The sequence below is a fragment of the Sus scrofa genome, chromosome 1, assembly GCF_000003025.6.
Source record: "Sus scrofa isolate TJ Tabasco breed Duroc chromosome 1, Sscrofa11.1, whole genome shotgun sequence".
NCBI classification, from domain to species: domain Eukaryota; kingdom Metazoa; phylum Chordata; class Mammalia; order Artiodactyla; family Suidae; genus Sus; species Sus scrofa.
Window position 1 is genome coordinate 186,621,765 of NC_010443.5, and position 23,264 is coordinate 186,645,028.

Below are 23,264 nucleotides of genomic sequence, written 5' to 3' on the forward strand. Positions count from 1 at the left end.
ACGGGTTTTCCTTTCATTTGGGTAAATACTAAGAAATGTGATTGCTAGATTGCATGGTAAAAGTATGTTTGGTTTTGTAAGAAACTGCCAAACTGTCTTCTAACCTTCCTGTACCACTTCACATCCCTACCAGCAATGTAAGAGAGTTTCCGTTGCTCTACATTCTTTTCAGTATTTGACGTTGTCAGTATTCTGGACTTGGCCATTCTAATAGGTGAGTGGTGGTATTTCACTGTTGTTTTAATTTACAGTTCCCTGAGGACATAGCATGTCGAACATCTTTTTATATGCTTGCTTGCCATCTATTTTCTCTTCTCCTTCTCTTGACATTGTCTTCCACAGACGTTCTTAATTTTAACGAAGTCTAGTTTATCAGTTGTTTGTTTGGAACATATATTTTTCAAAACTCTCCAGGGGATTCTGATGCTTTCCTAGAGTGGGATCCACTGGCCTCCATACTGCCTTGCCTCAACAAAGGAACACATAAAAATAGACCGCGGAGGATGTGCTTATGGAGCGTTGTTGAAAAATTGAGTCTGAAGAAGCCAGCTATTTAAATATTTTCAGCTATATCAGATAGTCTATCCATCAATTCTAGGACCAGGTTTTTCTTTGAGAGTATGAGTATATATTATTCTATCTTTGGCCTCATTTTATTCGGATCTGCAGTTCTGGTAAGGGTTAAGGAGTATGTATCTTTAATACGCTCTCCAGGCAGTTGCTCTCTTTTTGCCCTTTGAAAAGTTAAAAGACTATTCCTCCACAAAGGGCACTAGATGGCAGCAACTAACATTGCAAATAGGCTCCCTCTGTTAAATCATTTGCACTTGGCCTGAGAAGCACTGCAGAAGAAAAAAAGTGTTGGAAAATTGGCTTCTCCAAACAAGCCAGTCAAATGAAATTGCCTCCAAATTGGGTTCATTTCAATGTTCCTTTTCCCTGCCTGGGAAGCAAGATGCCTCACCTCATCATCTTCGGAGAGGATACAATGGAAGGAATTACTGGAAAATTGGTAGAATGACACTTTTTACAATTTAATGATACAAAGAAATTATTTGTCTAAAGGTTTCTGGATTATTTGGCTTCTCGAAACAAATGGTCAGGATAATCAGTTGGAGTGTCGGCTAGGAGGTTCAGGAAAGGAGATTAAGTCAAGTATAAGTCACCAAGCTTGGTGACAAGGGCTAACCTGAGATGGTTGCTTCTGTTTACTGGCAAGAAGAGAAAGGTTGGGTAGGAGCAACTCAAAGAAAATGTAGTTTTTTTGGCACCGTGACTTAAGAATATGTCCTTTAAAGTTCTGGGAAGAGGGTGAAGGTGTCCAAGATAGACTGGAACAAGAAATTGTCAGGCCAAGGAAGAATTTCTGGTCGAGGCATTGCAAAATGTTCACATTTCAATAACATTCTTTCATTCAAATATCCCGCAATGAAAAATAAAATGTAAAACCAAAAAGAATGTGGTCAGGCTTTAATATAAGATAAATATCTCTTTGGATCAGGAAACAACAGAAAACTTGTGGGAAGCTGATTTACAACTCATGTAGGGCCCTTGATGGGTGTGAGTTACTGCTATAGGCTAAAGGAGACCTAAAAATGCTTCATATAAGAAGGAAAACTAGAGGCAGGTTCACAGTTTTGGCTCAGGGGCTGAATAGTTCTTACCTCTTTACGTAGTCCAAGAGTTATATCAGACTATAAGCTGGAAGGCATGTCTTACAGGCATTACCAAAAAGTTGAATATAAAGAAGCTAAGACGGGAGTTCCTGTCGTGGCTCAGTAGTTAACAAATCTGAGTAGCATCCATGAGGATGGAGGTTCAATCCCTGAAGCCTTGCTCTGTGGGTTGAAGATCTGGCATTGCTGTGAGCTGTGGTGTAGGTCACAGACATGGCTCGGATCCTGCGTTGCTGTGGTTGTGGTGTAGGCCAGCAGCTATATAGCTCTGATTCGACCCTTAGTCTGGGAACCTCTATATGCCACGGGTATGGCCCTAAAAAACAAAAAACAAAAAACAAACAAAAAAAAAAGAAGCTAAGACTTTGTACATTATAACAAATTCAAAACTTAAGATACATGCATAATTTCTGGGTAATATAAACCAATAAAATTCAATCAAAAAGAAATAAGATACCTATTTAAATCAACTAAGAACTAGGAAAGAAATTAAGTTAGTAGGAAAATTTCTCACTTCTCCCAAAAGTCCAGGTGGCCAAAGATGGTTTCACAGTCCTCTTTTATTAAACTTTGAAGAAACAGATAAGAACTATGTTAAATGTTTTAGAGAACAGAAAAGAGGGAAAAGTAATCAATTCATTCTGTGAAACTAGTACAACCTTGAGAATAAAACTGGAAAAAGACATAGGGAAATTATAGAATAACATCACTTATGAAAATAGATAAAAACCTTAAGCTATAAAATAGTGTATTTATATATGCATTTTATGAATAAGAAGGATTTATATTAGGGATGCAAGTATGGTTCACATCATAAAATCTATTAATATAATTTATCAACTAGTCAAAAAGAAAATCCGTAAGTTTATTTTAATAGATTATTTAGTAGATGGTTGGGGAAAAAAATCAATTAAATTTTTAACACTTAGTTCTGGAAAAAACTCTTAGCATACCAGGGATAAGAAAAATGTCAGTAAGTTAGTAAATGACATTGTGCCAGATACTTTCCACTTGCTTCTCCAGATCTACTTGCCATATTTCTCTACCCTTTTCTCTGCCTATAAAAGGTAAGAAGTTTCTCCTGCCTTCTGGCTTCCCATTGGGTTCAACCACTGAGGAACCCTGGTAGGAAATCTGAGAGAAGAAAGAATGAGATCAGGATATTTCTTCCTCTGTCTCCCTCCCTGCAAGGTCACATTGAGTTGGCTGTGTCCCATTTGATCCTCTCAAAGCAGCTTCTTCTACCTCACTTTTCCCTTCCAATTCTAGAAGTCCCTTGGCTTAGATGTAGCTACTTTTCTGCTGCAATATTGGTTATTGCAATATTCCCTCTGGTTTCCCTCATCCAAACCTCTATAAAATTTTAAAGAAAATCTCCCTGAATTATCTTAATTTGAATGAGGCATCTGTTTCCTTTTGGGTCTCTGAGCAGCATCTATGAATATCCTATTGCAAATGAATTTCATTTTGGAACCGGTTCCATTAACGTCATGGATATGACAAGGAGGCCCATTATTACTGCTTCTGCTCAACATTGCAAGGAAAGTTTCAGTTAATGCGAAAGTCAAGAAAACCAGTAAAAGGAACAAAAATTGGGAGGAAAGAAAAAAAAATATTCTTGTTTATGGAAGGTACTGTCTACATAGAAAGTCAGGATGAATCTACAGATAATTAGAATTACCAAGGTATTTATATCAAGTTGCAGAATACAAAAAGCATTAGTTTTCTTATTCACCAATAAGAATCATTTTGGAAATTAGATGGGAAAAATACTTCATTCATAATAGGATGAAAAAACCAAATGAGATATTGTGATGGCTAGCTGTATGTGTCAACTTGGCTAGGTTACTGTTTCCTGTTATTCAAACACTCATCTAGGTGTTGCTGTGAAATTCTTTTGTAGATGTGATTAAAGACCATAATCAGTTGACTTTAAGGAAGGAAGCTTATTTTAGATAATCTGAGTGGGCCTGATTCAGTTGAAAGGCCTTAAGAGTAAAGCCGAGGTTTTCCTGAAGAAGAGGGAATTCTACTTGTGGACAGCAGCTTCAATTCATGTCCTACAGTTCCAGTCTGCCTTTCCAGACAGCCTGCCCTGTGATTTCAAACTTGCCTTGCAGGCCTCTATAATCATGAAAGTCAATTCCTTGCAATAAGTCTCCGACTGCTACAGGTACTGAGAGACAAACCTAAAAATGTATCACACAAGACCCCTGTGGAGAAATTATGAAGCAGTTTTGAAAGATCTAAAAAAAGTGTGAGTGGAGTTATCCTGTGGTGTAGTGGGTTAAGGATCTGGCGTTATCTCTACAGTGGCCTGGGTTGCTGCTTTGGCATGGGTTGATCTCTGGCCTGGGAACTTCCACATCTTGTGGGTGTGGCCAAAAAAAAAAAAAAAAAAAAAAGAAAAGAAAAGAAAAAAGAAAATGTGAGAAAATGGAGATTCAGGCCATGTTCATGGTTTCAAAGACTCAACATTTTAAACATGGTTAATTTTCCCCAGATTAATCTATGAATGCCTTCCAGTCACAATACTGACAAGGTGTTTGGTGGAACTTGACAAGAAGATCCAAACTTTACATGCAAGAGCAAAAGACTATAAATAGCAAAGACAATTCTGAAGAAGAATAAGGTGAAGGGACTTGCCATGTTAGATATTAAGACTTAAAGGTGCATAATTAGGACAGAGTAGAATTCATGTGGACACTCCAAGAGGCCAATGTGACAGAATAAAGCCTACAAACAGACTCATTAAGCTCTGGATATTGAATATATGGTAGAAGTAACATTTCAAATTAGTGGTCAAAGAATGGATGATTCCATAAAGAGTGCTGGGATAATAGATTAGTCAAATGGAAAAAACATAAAACTAGATTCCACCTTCACAGCTGCATCCAAATGAATTTCAGATGGATTAATGTGAAAAGTTAAATATTATAAACTTTTTTTTTTTTTTTTGGTTTTTAGGGCTGCACCTGCAGCATATGGAGGTTCCCAGGCTAGGGGTCTAATCAGAACTGTTGCTGCCGGCCTACACCACAGCCACAGCAACACCAGATCTGAGCCGTGTCTGCGACCTACACCACAGCTCACGGCAATGCCAGATCCTTAACCCACTGAGCGAGGCCAGGGATCGAACCCGCAACCTCACGGCTCCTAGTCGGATTTGTTTCCACTGCGCCACGATGGGAACTCCAAATATTATAAACTTTAGAAATAAAGAACATCTTAATGAACTTAGGGAGTTTAAAATTTTTTAGATAAAATATAAGAGAAACAAAACAAAAGATGAAGATTGAGAAATTTGACCTTAAACTTGTGTACCCGTAAATACACACATAAATGCAAAAAAAATGAAAAGGCAAACCATGGATAGAAGATACTTGCAACATGTGTTAGCTAACAAAGGGCTAGATCTAAAATATATAAAGAATGCTCACAGATCACGAAGAAAATAACAGAAAATGGGTAAATAATTAGAAAAGGTAAGAAAAGGGAATAAGTTTGTGACAAATTGTCTAACTCCAAAAATAGTATGATGAAACCATTTAGGTCAGAACCACTATCCTTATATCTCACCATCTATCTTTATGCGTATTTTTCTCTCTCTCCATGCCTTCATTCACCATTGGTTAACACATACTTATGGATCATCTGTTATATGCTGGCTACTGTTCTAGATACTTTGGCATATTAGTGAAGAGAACAGACAAAAATCCCTGCCTCTGTGAAGATTATATTCTAGCATTGGGGTAGAATGTTGGGGGGGGGGTGATGGGAAAAACACACAGTGATCATCCTAGATAATGAATGTCATAGATAGGCAAATTGCTTGGTGGGTTAGGTGGAAATAGGTGCCCAAAGAAGACACTGAAGGGTCAGGGGCATCAGGAGTGCCAGAGTGAGGGTTGCAGTTGTCATGTAAGCCTTCTAGGGAAGATAAGATTTAAGCACATCTTTGGAGATGAGGGAGGATTTGCCGCAGAGATCTCCTGAGGAAACTCTATTGGGGGTGGTGTGGGGGACCATCTCCACCTTAGGCTGAATCTGAGATGGTTGGAGGAGAAGGTGAATCAGGCCAGAAGGGATAGGGCTGATCAACTCTTCCACATGGGGCAGGTACATTTGATTCAGAGTTCCCTGGCAGAGCTTCTCCAGCTCCTAGCAGCCCCCAGTTAGAGACCTTTAGTTCATGACCTAGTCTGTACTTGAGGAGTAGATGTTCAGGAAGTGGAGAGTGCCAAATATGAAACTCAAAATTATTTAGGATGCAATTAGATTTGGTTTAATAATTAAAAATACTTTTAGAATTTTCTTTGGCAGAGGTTAGGCTATTAATTAGCATGTCATGGGAACCCAACATTTATTATTCTCCCAAAAACCCATTTGCAGTTGGAAAATGTGCTGAGCCTCATTTGTGAAGATAATTATAGTTGATATCTTTGGGAGTGTCTGCCAAGTTCCCAGTGATTTCTCTTTTCTCTGGGAGCTGCCTCTAGAATCTATGGGGAGTGGAGCTTGGTGGGGAGTGGCAGTTGGTGGTGGGGGCTTTTCTACCCACATTTCTACTGCACGAGCATGTTCTCTGGGCATAGCCCATTGGAACAGAGCTAGAATCAAGGGCAAAGCTGAGGAAATAGCTTTTCTCCCAGGAATTGGGAATTAGCGCCAAGAGGGCCAGGCCAGTCAGCCTGTTCAACTGAAACTATAAGATGCAAATTCAAGGTGGCCATATTTCACCTAGTAGTCTTGAGGACCAGAAAAAGTCAATCTGCAAGGAGAGATTAAAGCAAATCCACAGAGTTCTTCTGCCTTTTAAATTCCAAAGCATAGCTCTTGGCCGAAATCTAGATGCCTCCCAGCTCTTGAGTTCAAAAAAACACTCCTATATCCTTTGGAATTGATCACATTTGTTGATTTGGCTAGTCCATTTAGCTTCCAATACAGTGATGGTATGGGTCTGAATGAAGGGGGAGTGCACTTCGATTTTTTTTCTCCCACTAGGGATGGTATGCCTCATTCGTTCCTCTGTTAAGTCATTCATTTATTCATAAACTTTCATGGGATATGTATTAAGTGTTAGTGACTAAAGCTATAAGACTAAATGAGATAGTTTTTATGCTCAAACAATTCATTTGTCCTAATTGTTCATTTTTAAGGTGGTCGATTAGGATGTGGGGAGGCAGTCTCTGACTGAAACATCAAATTTCTCTTTTTGAGTTTGGTTGACTTGAGAGAATTAAAGCCTAACTTCAGCTTATTTAGGGTTGATAGATATTAAAAATACTTTGTGGACTATAGACAGCTACATAAATATTTTTCATTCATTCTAGTAATAGCTGCTAGAGTTATTCAGCTTAGAGCTCCTTTGAAAGGATGCCTTTGACTTAAGAAGAAAATATAAGTTTTAGGGAGTTCCTGTCGTGGTGCAGTGGTTAACGAATCCGACTAGGAACCATGAGGTTGCAGGTTTGATCCCTGGCCTTGCTCGGTGGGTTAAGGATCTGGTGTTGCCGTGAGCTGTGGTGTAGGTTGCAGCTGTGGCTCTGGCATAGGCCGGTAGATACAGCTCCGGTTCAACCCCTAGCCTGGGAACATCCATGTGGCGTGGGAGCAGCCCAAGAAATGGCAAAAAGATAAAAAAAAAAAAAACCCATAAATTTTAAAATTATCCATTTTAGCTAGAGATATGTTCAAAAAATTTGAAATTAGGTATCAAATTGATAAAATTACACTTTATTCTCCATTAACCAAACAGTATTTTGAGGTTTCTAATATTTTGGGAAAAAATGCTCTTTTGTGTGTATGACCAAAAGATATAATCACTTCAAATAATGATTGTGAGCTTCTGGAGAGGACAGGTAAAGAGAAACCAACTTCAATAGAGATAATCCCCAACAAATGATCTCAGATACCCCTGGGATTGGTCCAGACACCTGGGTGACTTGTGCAGTAGGTGGATTTTGGCTTTTTCAAATGTCAGTGATAGATCTTGCTCACAAGTGAGCCCCACACTCTCCTTTTAGCTGATACTCCTTTTAAAGGACCCACAGATGTCTTTCCCCGTCTAGGATGAGAGGTCTTAAAATTTACAGTTCTCTACAGGGAATTCATTAAATATTTCTCAAGGTGAATGCATATAAAGCCCTCGCTTTGCTGCCTTGGAATCCAATGTCCTCAATTTTGACAACTAGTTAACATTTAGACTGATGAAAGGTTAAAGAGAGAAGGGCTGTAGGGATCATGCATGCTGCTGGTTAAGAGTGCAGACTTTGGCGGGCTGGTGGACACGTGGCCTAGTTGTCCTTGTGCAAGCTGTTTAACTCTCTGAAGCACATGTATAAAACAAAGGTAATACTTCCTCTCAAGTAGAGGGATCTGAGGATTAAATGAATGACAGATCATTGTTGCTTAGAATGTATCAGACTTGTAATAGGTGGTAATTAAACAGTAGTAGTGGTTCTTACGGTCATTATTTACTAGAGTCATTTGGCTACAGTCATCCAACGAATCAGTGCAAGATTCAGGTTCTTTGTGCCCTGTCCTGTCTCTATCTTGGGTATTTTTTTTTTTTTATTACTCAGTGAATTTTATTACATTTATAGTCATACAACAATCATCACAACCAAATTTTATAACATTTCCATCCCAAACTCCCAATGCATTCTCTATCTTTGGTATTTTACTTCCTGCTCTTGGTGGTGGTCTTGAAGGTGAAATCATTACAAAAGGAATCCTAAGGAAACATGATCTGTGCATTGACAGCATTCTCTTTAACAACACCGTCATTCTCAGCTTGGTCATTGTCAAAATCCCTCTTTTATGGTTATGGTTAAAAAGGGATGTTACCATTAATTCCAAGAAATTCCTTATGAAGCCTTTTAAATTCATCTTACTTGGAATCTTCGAGGTGGATGCCTTTTAATAATACTTGTTTCTCCCTGTTCCAGTGGGATGTCAAAATACATTGCCCTGGGCACATGAAGGACTGGGGAGAATAAAAACAAACCATTAAAAACAACTTACTATTATATTAGACTGACCATTAGTTATTAGACTTTGTTAACACAATTTTGTATCTTTTCAGTTCTATATGTCTAACCAATAGGTTAACTATAAAGCTGAAACATACAGAGCAGGGGCCCTACATAAATGCAAATGAGAAAATATTAGCCTAGACCCAGGATTTAATTTCTGCTTTCCTCATTTCCTCTCCACAGTAATATTTAGAGGAAGAGTTGAACAATTAACAATGTATAGACTGCAAATGTTATTCAGACACAGAATTTGGCCTGAAAAATAGAAATTTATTGATTTGTTTAATTTCATGAACTCTCCCCTAAATCAGATAGGAAATCAAAAAATACAGTTTAAAGAAATGAAAATAAATTCTCTTTTCAGATGTAACAAGTAAATAGATGGATAGGTGTTAGAGACATGATAGATAAATGGAGCTTAAGTTTGTAATAGGAGTATGCACAGCTTAGCATTGTATGTTCCCAAATTACAGTCCCCTCCAACTAGGGAAATACATTCCCTTGAGTTGCTACTATCATAAAACATATCAGTATTCTTTACTGATAAAAATATTGAAGGGCTACATAGTTAAGCCTTGTTAGGAAACAGAGAAGCTCAAGAGAGCATATGAATTTCATTTTTCAGCTTGATTATCCTGGGCCCTTGGGACTACCCACCATGACCAGTGCTACATGAATGATATTCTTGTCCTTTCTTCTTTCAATCTGAAGGCATTCTGATTTCTAGATGTTGTGTAGACTATCTTAGTGTTCCACTTTGCATTTTAAGTGGAAAAAAAAATCCCTGGGTAATTATATGTTTCTGTCCTTAAGACATTTGAATGATCACCTTAAGAACTTCTCCATGTGCTTATTTTCTTTCAAGAGATGCCAATATATTGAGCAAGACAAAAAACATGTTGGATTTAAATACATAAGTACTTTCAGCAAAAACTTTTCTCAGCAGTCTGATGACTCCTTATTTTTATACCAAGATTTGAGTAATATCACCCCATTATTTAATTTGATTCTCCTGAAATGGCATAGGCTGTGTTAGCTTTACCCCTGATTTATAAGTGAAGAAAACTGATGAAGTAACTTGCCCAAAGTCATATTACTGGATATTTGGTAGAACTGGGGTTAGAATATGGGTTCCTTGAAAATAGTGGTCAGAATGCTTTCCATCCTCTTGTTATTTATTTTTAATGTAATCTTGCAATTTCAAAAATAACATTTTCTAGTTGGGACTCTAACACATTAGAAACAGCTTTTAGCATTCAGTTACCAAAATCTTAAAACTTGAGATGGAAGGTTTGTGTAAAAAAGGAATTCTTCAATAAAACTAGAGGAAATATTCTTACTTATGGCTTTGCAAGTTTAAGAACATAAAAAAAAAAACAAACCCAAAAAACTGGCCATATAAAACCAGCCAAAGGCTGTCAGTTCTGTAGAAAGTAGCCATAAAAATCATTCTAGTTAAGATCTACTAGATACTGAAAGAAAATATATGTCTTTCTGGCCAGGGATGGGAACTTACTTGTGTTAATGATCCAGAATGTGAAGAAAAGAGAAAAAGCATGCATATATACATATGTATACATTATGTATGTATATATCTCCTCCCAAGTTAGAACATCTGGCTAAGTACCATCATGGTTGTCATTAAAACATTTTATGTCTTGTAAAATGTGCCAGGAGAATTTATAGCCACTTCTGGCTCAGAGCTTCCAATCATAATGAGAAAAATTCTCTTAGTTCTGCAGATGACCAGGAAGAATATGGGGTCGTGGAGAGTGTCCCTGCAATAAATCAATTCAATCCAGAGTGGTTTCTAAATTCACATTAGAATGGATTCACTCCTAAGGTACTGCTTTCCAAACAACAAAGCCTGATGCATGAAACAGTACTGGAGAGAATGACTGAAATTTAAAATCCAACTGAAACATACGATTGTCATAATTACCACATCTTTATCTATAGACTTTTAATTATCTGGCAAAGCTAGATATAAACATCAAAAGCGCTATCAACCAAGCTGACACAAAATGACATTTTTTTTCCCTGCTCGTGTGAAATGGTGAAAAGGTCTTCATACACAGTTTACACACCCATTCTAATGTGCCCAGAATGCTTACAATTCACAAACATTGTCCCTGATATTTCAGTAATTTAGAAACTTTCAGAGATTACAGAGATAAACAAGTAAATCTATCAATAGCTCTCCTTGGCCCATATCCACAAATCTCATGCTGGGTTTTCCATTTACCTGCAGAATATCTTCCATACCACGTCTCTCGTAGAGGTGGCAGCTGCCCTTCCAAAGCTTTATTGCGGTCCTGCAGTCTTGAGAATGAACATGAACTCTTTTCTTCCAGATTCTGAGTGAAGGCAAAGTCCACCAGGCCTGCGGAGGGAGTTTCTTCCTCTTTGTCTTGCAAAGGTGCTACTTTGGTTACCCTCTGGTGAGCCTTAGAGTGGCTCAGGCCCATTTCCCATTAAAACCACACAGGGTAAAACCATGAGGTTAGTGGTTTATGGCCTTTAATATGGCTTATTTTAGTCAAGGTATTCCCAAAGTTAACCCAGCTCTACAAAGCAGTTGTTTCCTTCCTGACATTTGTGTAGCTTTATTTCACCACACACTAACCCTCTGGCCACTTCCTGGGAGGCTGGTTTCCATGGAGACTTCCCTTCAACTCCTACTTTTGCCATTTCAGACTCAAAGAATCCAGTTAAACATTGACTTGGTTATGCTACTTTCTGAAAGACTCAGTGGTAGGAAGAGAAACCACTATTGATCATTAAACAAACCCCTAACACCAGGAAGGCCATTAACAGAGATGGTGAGCAGAGGTTCAGAGAAGTCTTAAACTTGATCCTTTCATTATGTGTACTTTTTTTTTTCATTTTTAAAAGTTTTATTGAAGTATAATTGATTTACAATGTTGTGATAATTTCTGCTGTATGACCAAGTGATTCAGTTATATAGTACACACATCCATTCCCTTTCAGATTCTTTTCCCACAAAGATTATCACAGAATATTGGGTAGAGTTCTCTGTGCTATACAGAAGGTCCCTGCTGGCCAGTCGTTCCATATACCATAGTGTGCTTGTGCCAGTCCACAACCCCCAGTTCATCCCTCCCCCCTTCCCCCACCCTCTTCTTTGGTAAACCTAAGTTTGTTTTCAAAGTCTGTGACTCTGTTTCTGTTCTGCAAATAAGTTCATTTATATCCTTTTTTAAAAAGATTCTATGTATAGGTGATATCATATGATATTTGCTTTTCACTGTCTAATTTCACTTCCATCCATGTTGCTGTGAATGGCATTATTTCATTCTTTTTATGGCTGAGTAATATTGCATTGTATATATGCACTGCTTCTTTATCCATTCTTCTGTCGGTGGACACTTAGGTTGCTTCCATGTCTTGGCTATTGTAAGTAATACTGCAGTGAACACTGAAGTGCATGTATCTTTTCAAATTATGCTTTTCTCCAGATAGATGCCCAGGAATGGGATTGCTGGATCATTTGGTAGCTCGATTTTTAATTTTATGAGGAACCTCCATACTGTTTGCCACAGTGGTTGCACAATTTACATTCCCACTGACATTGTTAAGAGAGTTCCCTTTTCTCCACACCCCCTCCAGCATTTATTGCTTGTAGATTTTTTGATATGGCCATTCTGGGTGGTGTAAGGTATTACCTTACAGTAGTTTTGATTTGCACTTCTCTAATAATTAGTGATGTTGAACATCTTTTGTGTGTGTTTTTGGCCATCGGTTTGCCCTTGGAGAAATGTCGTCTTTGGAGAAAATCTTCTCCCCATTTTTTGATTGGAGTTTTTTTTTTTTTTTTTTTTTTGATACAGAGCTGCAGGAGGTGTTTGTATATTTTGGAGATTAATTCCTTGTCAGTCACTTCATTTGCAAATATTTTCTCCCATTCTGTGTGTTGTCTTTAAATTTTATTTACAGTTTCCTTTGATGTGTGAAAACTTTTAAATTTAGGTCTCATTTATTTATTTTTGTTTTTATTTTTTTTTACTCTAGGAGGTGAATCTGAGATAATATTGCTGCAGTTTATGTCAGAGAGTGGCCTATGTTTTCCTCTAAGTTTTATAGTATCTGGTCTTTATTTTTATTTTAATTACTCAATGAATTTTATTACATTTATAGTTGTACAGTGATCATCACAACCCAATTTTATAGCATTTCCATCCCAAATGCCCAGAGAATCCCCCTACCCCCCAACCTGGCTCATTTGGAAACCATAAGTTTTTCAAAGTCTGTGAGTCAGTATCTCTTCTGCAAAGAAGTTCACTGAGTCCTTTTTTTTCAGATTCCATGTCAGTGATAGCATTTGATGTTGACGTCTCACTGTCAGACTTCACTTAGCATGATAATTTCTAGGTCCATCCATGTTGCTAAAAATGCCGGTATTTTGTTCATTTTAATGGCTGAGTAATATCCCATTGTGTATATGTATCACATCTTCTGGATCCACTCCTCTCTCGATGGACATTTAGGTTGTTTCCATGTCTTAGCTATTGCAAATAGTGCTGCAATGAACATTGGAGTACATGTGTCTTTGCGAGTCATGGTTTACTCTGGATAGATGCCCAGGAGTGGGATTGCTGGATCAAATGGTAGTTCTATGTTTAGGTTTCTGAGGCATCTCCATACTGCTTTCCACAGTGGTTGCACCAATTTGCAATCCCACCAACAGTGTACTAGGGTTCCTTTTCCTTCACACCCTCTCCAGCACTTATCGTTTGTAGACTTTTTGATGATGGCCATTCTGGCTGGTGTAAGGGGGTACCTCATTGTGGTTTTGATGTGCATTTCTCTAATAATGAGTGATGTTGAACATCTTTTCATGTGTTTTTTGGCCATCTGTATGTCTTCTTTGGAGATTTGTCTGTTTAGATCTTCTACCCATTTTTTGATGGGGTTGTTTGTTTTTTGGTATGGAGCTGCAGAAAGTGTTTATAAATTTTGGAGATGAATCCCTTGTCAGTTGATTCACTTGCAAAGATTTTCTTCCATTCTGTGGGTTTTTTCATTTTGTTTAGGATTTCCTTTGCTGTGCAGAAACTTTTAGTTTGATTAGGTCCCATTTGTTTATTTTTGTTTTTGCTGGATTACTTTAAGAGGAGGATCTGAGAAGATGTTGCTGTGGTTTATGTTGGAGAGTGTTTGGCCTATGTTTTCCTCTAAGAGTTTGATAGTGTCTGGTTTTATATCTAGGTCTTTTAATCCATTTGGAGTTTATTTTTGTGTATGGTGTTAGGGAGTGTTCTAATTTCATTCTTTTCCATGTGGCTGTCCAGTTTTCCCAGCACCACTTGTTGAACAGGCTGTCTTTTCTCCATTGTATATTCTTGCCTCCTTTGTCATAGATGAGTTGGCTGTAGGTGCATGAGTTTCATTCTGGGCTTTCTATCCTGTTCCACTGATCTGTATTTCTATCTTTCTGCCAGTACCACGTGGTTTTGATGACTGTAGCTTTGTAGTATAGTCTGAAGTCCGGGAGCCTGATTCCTTCAGCTCCACTTTTCTTTTTCAGGATATCTTTGGCTATTCTGGTTTTTTTGTGCCTCCAAACAAACTTTAAAATATTTTGTTCTAGTTCTGTGAAAAATGTCCTTGGTTATTTGATAGGGATTGCATTGAATCTGTAGATTGCCTTGGGTAGTATAGGCATTTTGACAATATTGATTCTTCCAATCCAAGAGCATGGTATGTCTTTCCACCTGTTTGTGTCATCTTTGATTTCTTTCATCAGTGTCTTATAGTTTTCAGAGTACAGGTCTTTTGTCTCTTTAGGTAGGTTTATTCTTACGTATTTTATTCTTTTTGATGCAATGGTAAATGGGATTGTTTCCCTGATTTCTCTTTTTGATCTTTCATAGTTAGGTCATAGAAATGCTGTCCATTTCTGTGTGTTAATTTTGTGTCCTGTGACTTTGCCACATTCATTGGTGAGCTCTAACAGAATTCTGGTAGCGTCTTTAGGATTTTCTAGGTATAGTATCATGTCATCTGCAAATAGTGATAGTTTTACTTTTGCCCAATTTTGATTCCTTTTATGCTTTTTTTTTTTTTTTTTTTTTTTTTTTAGGGCCTCTCTGGTGGCATATGGAGGTTCCCAGGCTAGGGGTCTAGTCAGAGCTACAGCTGCTGGCCTATGCCATAGCCATAGGCATGTGGGATCTGAGCTGCATCTGTGACCTACACTACAGCTCACAGCAATGCTGGATCCTTAACCCACTGAGTGAGGTCAGGGATCGAACCCGCAACCTCATGGTTCCTAGTCGGATTTGTTTCAGCTCAGCCGCTATGGGAACTCTGGATTCTTTTTATTTCATTTACTTCTCTGGTTGCTGTGGCTAGGACTTCCAAAACTGTGTTGAGTACTAGTGGGAAGAGCATACATCCTTGTCTTGTTCCTGATCTCAGTGGGAATTCTTGCAGCTTTTCACCATTGAGAATGATGTTAGCTGTGGGCTTGTCATATATGGCCTTTATTATGTTGAGGTAGGTTCCCTCTATGCCCACTTTCTGAAGGGTTTCTATCAGAAATGGGTGTTGGATTTTGTCAAAGGCTTTTTCCGTGTCTTTGAGAGGATCATATGGTTTTTATTCTTCAGTTTGTTAATGTGGTGTATCACACTGATTGATTTGCAGGTACTTAAGAATCCTTACATCCCTGGGATAAATCCCACTTGATCATGATGTACAATCCTTTTAATGTATTGTTGGATTTGGTTTGCTAGTATTTTGTTGAGGATTTTTGCATCGATGTTCATCAGTGAAATTGGCCTCTAATTTTCTTTCTTTCTTTTTTTTTTCTTTAGGGCCACACTGGTGGCATATGGAAGTTCTAAGGCTAGGGGTCGAATCAGAGTTGTTTTTGCCAGCCTATGCCAGAGCCACAGCAATGCCAGATCTGAGCCACATCTGTGACCTACACCACAGCTCAGGGCAATACCAGATCCTTAACCCACTGAGCAAGGCCAGGGACCAAACCCGCAACCTCATGGTTCCTACTTGGATTTGTTTCCACCACACCATAATGGGAACTCTTAATTTTCTTTTTTTGTGGTATCTTTACCACATTCTGGTGGCCTCAAAGAATGAATTTGGGAGTGTCCCTTCCTCTGCAGTTTTTTGTAATAGTTTCGAAGGACAGGTGTTAGGTCTTCTCTAAATGTTTGATAGAATTTGCCTGTAAAACCATCTGGTCCTGGACTTTTGTTTGTTTGAAGTTTTTCAATCACTGTTTCAATTTCAGTACTTGCGATTGGTCCATTCATCTTTTCTATTTCATCTTGGTTTAGTCTTGGAAGATTGTACTTTCCTGAGAATTTGTCCATTTCTTCTAGGTTTTCTGGTTTTTTTTTTGTGTGTATAGGTGCATATAGTAGTCTCTTATGATCCTTTGTATTTTTATGATGTCTGTTGTTACTTTTTTTTTTTTTTTGTCTTTTTGCCATTTCTTGGGCTGTTCCAGCAGCATATGGAGGTTCCCAGGCTAGGGGTCGAATTGGAGCTGTAGCTGCCAGCCTATGCCAGAACCACAGCAACGCGGGATCTGAGCCGGGTCTGCAACCTACACCACAGCTCACGGCAACGCCAGATCGTTAACCCACTGAGCAAGGGCAGGGATCGAACCCGCAACCTCATGGTTCCTAATCGGATTCGTTAACCACTGCTCTACAACAGGAACTCCCATTGTTACTTCTCCTTTTTCACTTCTAATTTTATTGATTTGAGTCCTCTCTCTTTTTTTGGTAAGTCTGGCTAAGGGTTTGTCAATTTTGTTGATCTTTTTAAAGAACCAGCTTTTCGTTTCACTGATCTTTCTATGGTTTTCTTTGTTTCTATTTCGTTTATTTCTGCTCTGATCTTTATGATTTCTTTCGTTCTGCTAACTTTAGGTCTTGTATGTTCTCTCTCTAGCTGCTTTACACGTAAAGTTGGCTTGTTTATTTGAGCTTTTTCTTGTTTTCTGAGGTAGCTTTTTATTGCTATAATCTTGCGCCTTAGAACTGCTTTTGCTGCATCTCATAGATTTAGGAGTGTTGTATATTTGTTGTCATTTGCTTCTAGGTATTTAATTTCATCTTTGATTTCTTCAGTGATCCATTGGTTGTTTAGTAGCATGTTGTTTAGTCTCTACGTGTTTGTGTTTTTTGCAGTTTTTGTCTTATTGTTGATTTCTAGTTGTATAGTGCTGTGGTCAGAAGAGATGCTTGATATGATTTCAATTTTATTAAAGTTACTGAGGCTTGATTTGTGGCCCAGAACGTGATCAATCTTAGAGAATGTTCCATGTGCACTTGAGAAGGGTGTATTCTGCTGGTTTTCTTCTACTTGCTCCCTTTGCATTCTGCACACAATTTTCTCTGTGGCAGAAAGTCTCACAAGAAAGAATCATGTATTAATAATATCTGCGAACAAAATTATCTCTGATAACTTGAGACTAGCTATAAAGATTATAAAGATTAAAATACTTGAACAATATCCAGTCAGATTTATTTTTTGATAAAATTAGTTTAAGTATTTCTAAGGGGAGGGCAATGTATTACAATCTAACAAGTGAACTAAAAATTATACTGAAAACTGTTGAGTTCACAGATCTTAAGTGAGAAAGATTCAGCTCTCATTGTTTGCTGTATTATTATTTAATGTTGATAGGTATATCTGTGGAGAATGATGCTTTGTAGAGGGAAGTTGATTAGCTGTTAAGGAAATGATTAAATAAATGAAGATTCATTATTTATTTGTTTCCCCTCATTACTAACCATGTCCAACCTTTGTAGTTTATGCAGGTTACTTAACCATTCCATGCCTGAATTTTCTCATCTGTAAAATGGTGTTAATAAAATTACTTCATGAGGAGTTCCCTGGTGGCCTAGTGGTTAAATTATCCAGCATCACTGCTGTGGCTGGGGTCACTGCATTGGCACAAGTTTGATTCCTTGTACAAGAGCTTCCATATGCTGAGGGTATGGCCAAAAATACAAACAAAAAACAAACTTTAGGAGGAGTGGATCAGTTGATTTCATTCGTAGCTCTTAGACTAGCCCCTGATACACAGCAAGCTGCAGGTAAATATTAGCCAGTAGACTTCTCCTCCTGAGGAAGTATTGCTACATGTAATAGGAGAGTCCTTATTACCCACTGGTCAGAATCTGTTAAAATAGACATATCCCTGTCTAAAGGAGTGTACACCTAAGTATGGAAAAGACCAACAAGGGAAGGGTATATTAATTGGGCCTATTTAACTGGGAAAATAGAAGTAGTTAAGATCTATTATTTAAGAAGTCCTCATATACTAGAAGGATTTTCTTAGAATGATAGTGAAAAATAATTTCCATTTCATTAAAAAGAGTAACAGAAGAATTTAATCTCACCTATAGAGTTATATATAATATAATTTCTTAGCCAGAAGAGTTGGAAACCATTAAAAAGCTCTCACTCACAAAAAACCTTGCCCACTCCTCCAACTACCAGTGATACTTTGTGATGATCAGACCCTAGTTCGAGGCTAGTTATGAATATGCATTATAGCATGCTAAGGTGATAAGACGTGTCACTTGTGATAGTCAGCATTCATGAATATGTAATGAGAATAAAAGTTTATAAATCTATTAGGAGGTAAAAAGGGATACCTTTTCTAAGGATGAAGATAATGGCCAGAGCAAACTGTATTAGGACAAAGGGCACAGAGAAAAGAGAAGGTGGTGAGGTGGCGAAAGAGACAGAGGCTGGGACCAGCCAGGAGTGCCATTTCCACCAGAGGGTGGAAGACCCTCCTTGGAGCAGCTCCATAGGCAACCTGCCCAAGCAGTTAGCAGGGAGTGTCCTTGCACAAGGTCCAAGTGCTGGGATCTTTCTCCAAATGCAGCCAGTTCTGGAATGAACCAGGTACCAATTAGCCCTGCGCCTCCTGTCCTTTTTAGTCTCTAGATCCAAAAGCATGAAGAAGAGGAAGGCAAATGCTACAAAGCTGCTTTTTGCAGCCAGAAATCTCTGCTTTTGTTCTGGTTCACTCTTTTTTGTTGTTGTGGTTCACTCTTAACTAGGGAAAAATTGTTCAGGAATCTTGTTTAATGAATTTAAATTGTATAGAAATGCAGTGCACCTTTATAGGAGATATGTGGCTTTTCCTGTAATAAGAGAAAAATTTGCCTTTGAATACAGAGGGCTGAGTTTGGTAACAGAGAGCAGGTTAGGTACCCTCAAAGTTTCCTTACAACCTTTTACACTCTGATTCACATGACAATACCTCATCCGAATCAGCAAGACTGAGCCGCCCCGCCCCGCTTTGTGGAAACAATTCCTTGGGACTCTGATTTGATAGCTCTCACCATCATTTTGGTGGACTTCCCAGGGTCATCCATACTCTCCTGGCCCCTCACCTGGGTAAAATGTCTTTTGGAAGATTAAGAGGCTGCCCTGAAGAAAGGCAGGTTTCCTGAAGGTAGCTCACCAAGTACCTTATAAATGAAGTAGGATGTGGTGACTAAGGTAGCAATAGGCGCTAAGCAGCTACAGACAAATAGAAAACCATGCACATGCTCAATGGCTGTTTATATTAATGTTGCTGAAATCTGGCCTCTGTCCCCTGGTGCTGAATTGAGATGTGAAGGTAAGAGTTTTGGGTAAAGGAGAAAAAGATAGCTTTTATTGCTTTGTCTGGCAAAGATGGCCACAGTAGGCTAATGCCTTAGGGACTGTGCCCTCCGTTGGGAAGAATTGCAGGAAGTTTTATAGTAAAAAGGAGAAAAACAGGCTTCTGGATAAGAATCAGGGTAGAAACCGAATGTACATTCTTCTTCCTTTGGAGGGGAATCTTTAATCATTGGGGTTGGTGTCATGAGAACTTAGCGTGACACTGGTGATCTTCTGGGCTATTGTGTCTAGAGCTTTCCTAGAAATAAAAATACTTACGAGAATGGCATATTGGTTAGGGAAATTTAGGAAAGTCCTCAAAAGAAACATCCTGTGCTTATAATTTGTGACTCATAGGCAATTGTGCTCAAAGTGCCTAATCTATAGCTTGTGGGTAATTGTGTTTAGGGTACAATTAAGCCAGGGAGAAGGACAAGGAGGGATTCTAGGCTTTTCAGTTTTAAACTAGTCATTTCTAAAAGAAGCATAAGGAATATATGCTTATTCTAGAATATATTTTCTCTTAGAAATATGAGGTGCCTGCATCATTAATGAGAAGTAAATTAAAAGAAAACAACAACGTAATATTGGACAAATGAGTTTCTTTTTTAAAATGGGCTATGGGCCTGCCCATTTGGATTTTTTGTTTGTTTGTTTTGGTCTTTTTAGGGCTGCACTTGCAGCACATGGAGATTCCCAGGGTAGGGGTCAGATTGGAGCTGTAGCTGCTGGCCTACACCACAGCCACAGCAACGCAGGATCCGGGCCATGTTTGCAATCTACACCATAGCTCACAGCAACACTGAATCCTTAACTCACTGGGTGAGGCCTGGGATCAAACCTGTGTCCTCATGGATACTAGTCGGGTTCTTTAACACTGAGCCACGACGGAAATTCCCCCATTTGGATGTTTTATGTTAAGCAGATGACGATTGCTCAGGTTCTATTCCTTGGAATAGGATGGTGGCCGTCTGGAGTTAGGTTGGCGAAGTTGCCTTTTGATTCCTTGGCATAATTTTTTCTTGGAAAGGCTTCAGATTGGATGAAAACCAGCATGTATATAAATATCCCATAGGGTTGGATTTAATTTCACACATGGATTAATTACTATGCATCAGCCATTCTGTAAGCGGGATTTAAATCATGAGTGTTTGTAAGATTCTTAAGTTATGCAAATAATAAAGTGATAGCTTTTCTGCAATTGATCTGCAATGGATAAGCCATCATGGGAGGTTTTTAAGCATGTGAATTATGTGTTTGGATGCCAACTAAGCAGAGTTGATATATGACCCAAACCTTAGTTTTCTTCCTAGTGATTATTTCCTTCTGTATTTATCCATACATTGGGTGTGAGTGTGACAGTGTAACCAGACCTCCTTGGTTTGGAAGTGCTAAAGCAAAGCAAATGGAAAAAATGTGAATTGAAGCTTCTTGTATAAACTGTTAAATGACATCAGTTATATCAAATTTATATCTCTACCTTTAAATGCAGTCTGCAAGTGCATCACTGAATTAAATGCTAAAATCAAACCATCCCCTATCTGCTTATCTAAAGGCAGCCAGTGTATGAGTTTCTTAAAATGCATTGTTAAAGGATTTAACTTTGGTATATTTTGTCTCTCACTGGGAGAATATCAACTTTTTGTTGTAGTTATCGTTTTTAAGACATCTTTAGAAAATCTTATTCTCTCCTTCCTTCTTTCCTTGGAACAAGATTATATATTTAACTGTTAATCCATAGATGTTTGTCTCAAGAATTTACACTGAAATTTAACTTTTAATACACAGTATCTGTCTGATCTAAAGATTCATTGAGGATATAAGCCTAAATTGAGTAATATGCATTTTTCCCCCTAAGGCAAAAAGCTTACTCTTACAGCTCTTACAGGTGGCTATTAAAAACAAATCATGAGTTTCTTTTTTTTTTTTTTTTGAGAAATTTGTGAACATGGAGGTGAAGACATGAACTTCTAGCTTTCAAGGCAGTCAGTATAGGGACAGGGTGGAGAAAAGCGTGGTGACCCAAATGTCCCAAAGTTCCAGGGGGGCAGGGCAAAACTTAGCTGGTGTCATTGAACTAAATACTGCCTGGCCAGTGTGAGTGCCCCAGCTCAGAAATCTCATCTGTCAGCCATGGGTTTTAAGAGGCATTTGCTCTGGGGTCTGCCCAAATAAGAGAGGTCCTGGGAAAGTGTGTACTTTTATCTTCTTAAAAAATTACATTGAGATGAAATTCAGAGGGTATGTAATAAAGAGACCTTCCCCAAAGCTCTCCCTTTCCCTCATTCCCTCTTTTATTACTTTCATTTTCCATCAAATGTGATACCCAGCAGTGGGTGTGAGATGTACACTTACTGCTCTGATCGTTTGCCTGACAAACTCCTTTCTTTTCCTATGTGGCTTAGGTCACTAGGCAGGGCATGAACCCCTATGTGGCTTAGGTCACTAGGCAGGGCAGTGAGGACAGAGGGCTTCCTGTCACCTGGGGCGGAGCTTCTGCCACAACAGTCAGGTGTCCACTCTTTATTGCTTTCCCTGAGGCAGAAATTATGTGTCCACGTTGACACCCAGTTTTAACTCTGTGATCTCTTTAGGGATTCTTTTTTTTTTTTTTTGTCTTTTTGCTATTTCTTGGGCCGCTCCCGCGGCATATGGAGGTTCCCAGGCTAGGGGTCGAATTGGAGCTGGAGCCACTGGCCTACGCCAGAGCCACAGCAACGCGGAATCCGAGCCGCGTCTGCAACCTACACCACAGCTCACGGCAACGCCGGATCGTTAACCCACTGAACAAGGGCAGGGACCGAACCCGCAACCTCATGGTTCCTAGTCGGATATGTTAACCACTGCGCCACTACGGGAACTCCAAAATTTTTTTATTTTTATTTTTTGTCTTTTTGCCTTTTCTAGAGCTGCTCCTGCGGCATGTGGAGGTTCCCAGGCTATGGGTCAAATCGGAGCTGTTGCTGCCAGCCGACGCCAGAGCCACAGCAACTCTGGATCCAAGCCACATTGAGCCATCTACACCACAGCTCATGGCAACGCCAGATCCCTAACCCGCTGAGCGAGGCCAGGGATTGAACCCGCAACCTCCTTGTTCCTAGTCAGATTCGTTAACCACTGAGCCATGATGGGAACTCCAAGGGATTCTGTAGGGCAAGTTTCTCCTTTCCTTTTCCTTCCCTTCCCTTCTCCTTCCTTCCTTCCTAGAAAATACAAATAGAAAGTAAATCAGCATGATTGCTAAACAAGTGGATAGAGGTCAAGGATTTCCAACCCTTAAATTGACTTCCTTGCTCCCAGTCTGTAGCCTAGATATAGATCTTGGAGTATCTTGCCTTACGACAATAGAATAATGGAACAATAAGTGCAGTCTGTTTATTCCATCTGCTTCTTATGAGAAGGGAAAAAAATATTACCCAGAAGGGTGGAGGGGATGATCTTAGGTTCTACTTTCCCAAGGATCTTCTTTTAGAATACCCACTTGGACCCATACTCTTTCTGAAGTAGTTCTAACAGCAGTATGCAAAACCTTGCCAACACATTGGCCAGCCACCTGATCTTGCTGGTGGCTCATTCTGCTCTCATCAGCATGCTTGTGGGCACTGCTGCTGACACAGGACAGGGGCTTAGGATTCTCTTTATTAGAGCAGTGCGGTTTACCATGGGTCTTTCCCAGGGCTCTCTCTGTTATCCCATGGACTCACAGGCAGCCAGATGCTTCCTCAGACCATCATCCTGTCTAGATGTTTTCTTACTACAACTGGTATCGAGGCAGGAGATAGTTGGGCTCCAGGACAGACATTTACAACCAGCCACCTATCTATACTTCAAGATAGAAATCACAACAGGCACAAGGCAAATGACTGGTACTTGTCTTCTCTGAGCTTGT

The 23,264-nt window shown here is 39.0% G+C and overlaps 1 protein-coding gene and 1 long non-coding RNA gene across 3 annotated transcripts in view; one reads left to right on the forward strand and one right to left on the reverse strand.

Moving 5' to 3' along the window:
- Positions 1-11,376, reverse strand: part of C1H14orf105 (chromosome 1 C14orf105 homolog) — a 35,364-nt gene extending 23,988 nt beyond the window's left edge. Inside the window, exons 1-2 of one of the 2 annotated variants that reach the window (XM_005659996.2) lie at positions 10,959-11,376; positions 8,573-8,664 (exon numbers count right to left, since the gene is read on the reverse strand). In XM_005659996.2, the coding sequence (XP_005660053.1) occupies positions 8,573-8,664; positions 10,959-11,181 (315 nt within the window). In that variant the 5' untranslated portion in view covers positions 11,182-11,376. The remainder of the gene's footprint in view (positions 1-8,572; positions 8,665-10,958) is intronic. The other variant, XM_003121826.3, reaches the window with a different exon arrangement.
- Positions 1-23,264, forward strand: part of LOC110262255 — a 144,503-nt gene that overhangs the window by 53,478 nt on the left and 67,761 nt on the right. The window lies entirely within an intron of this gene.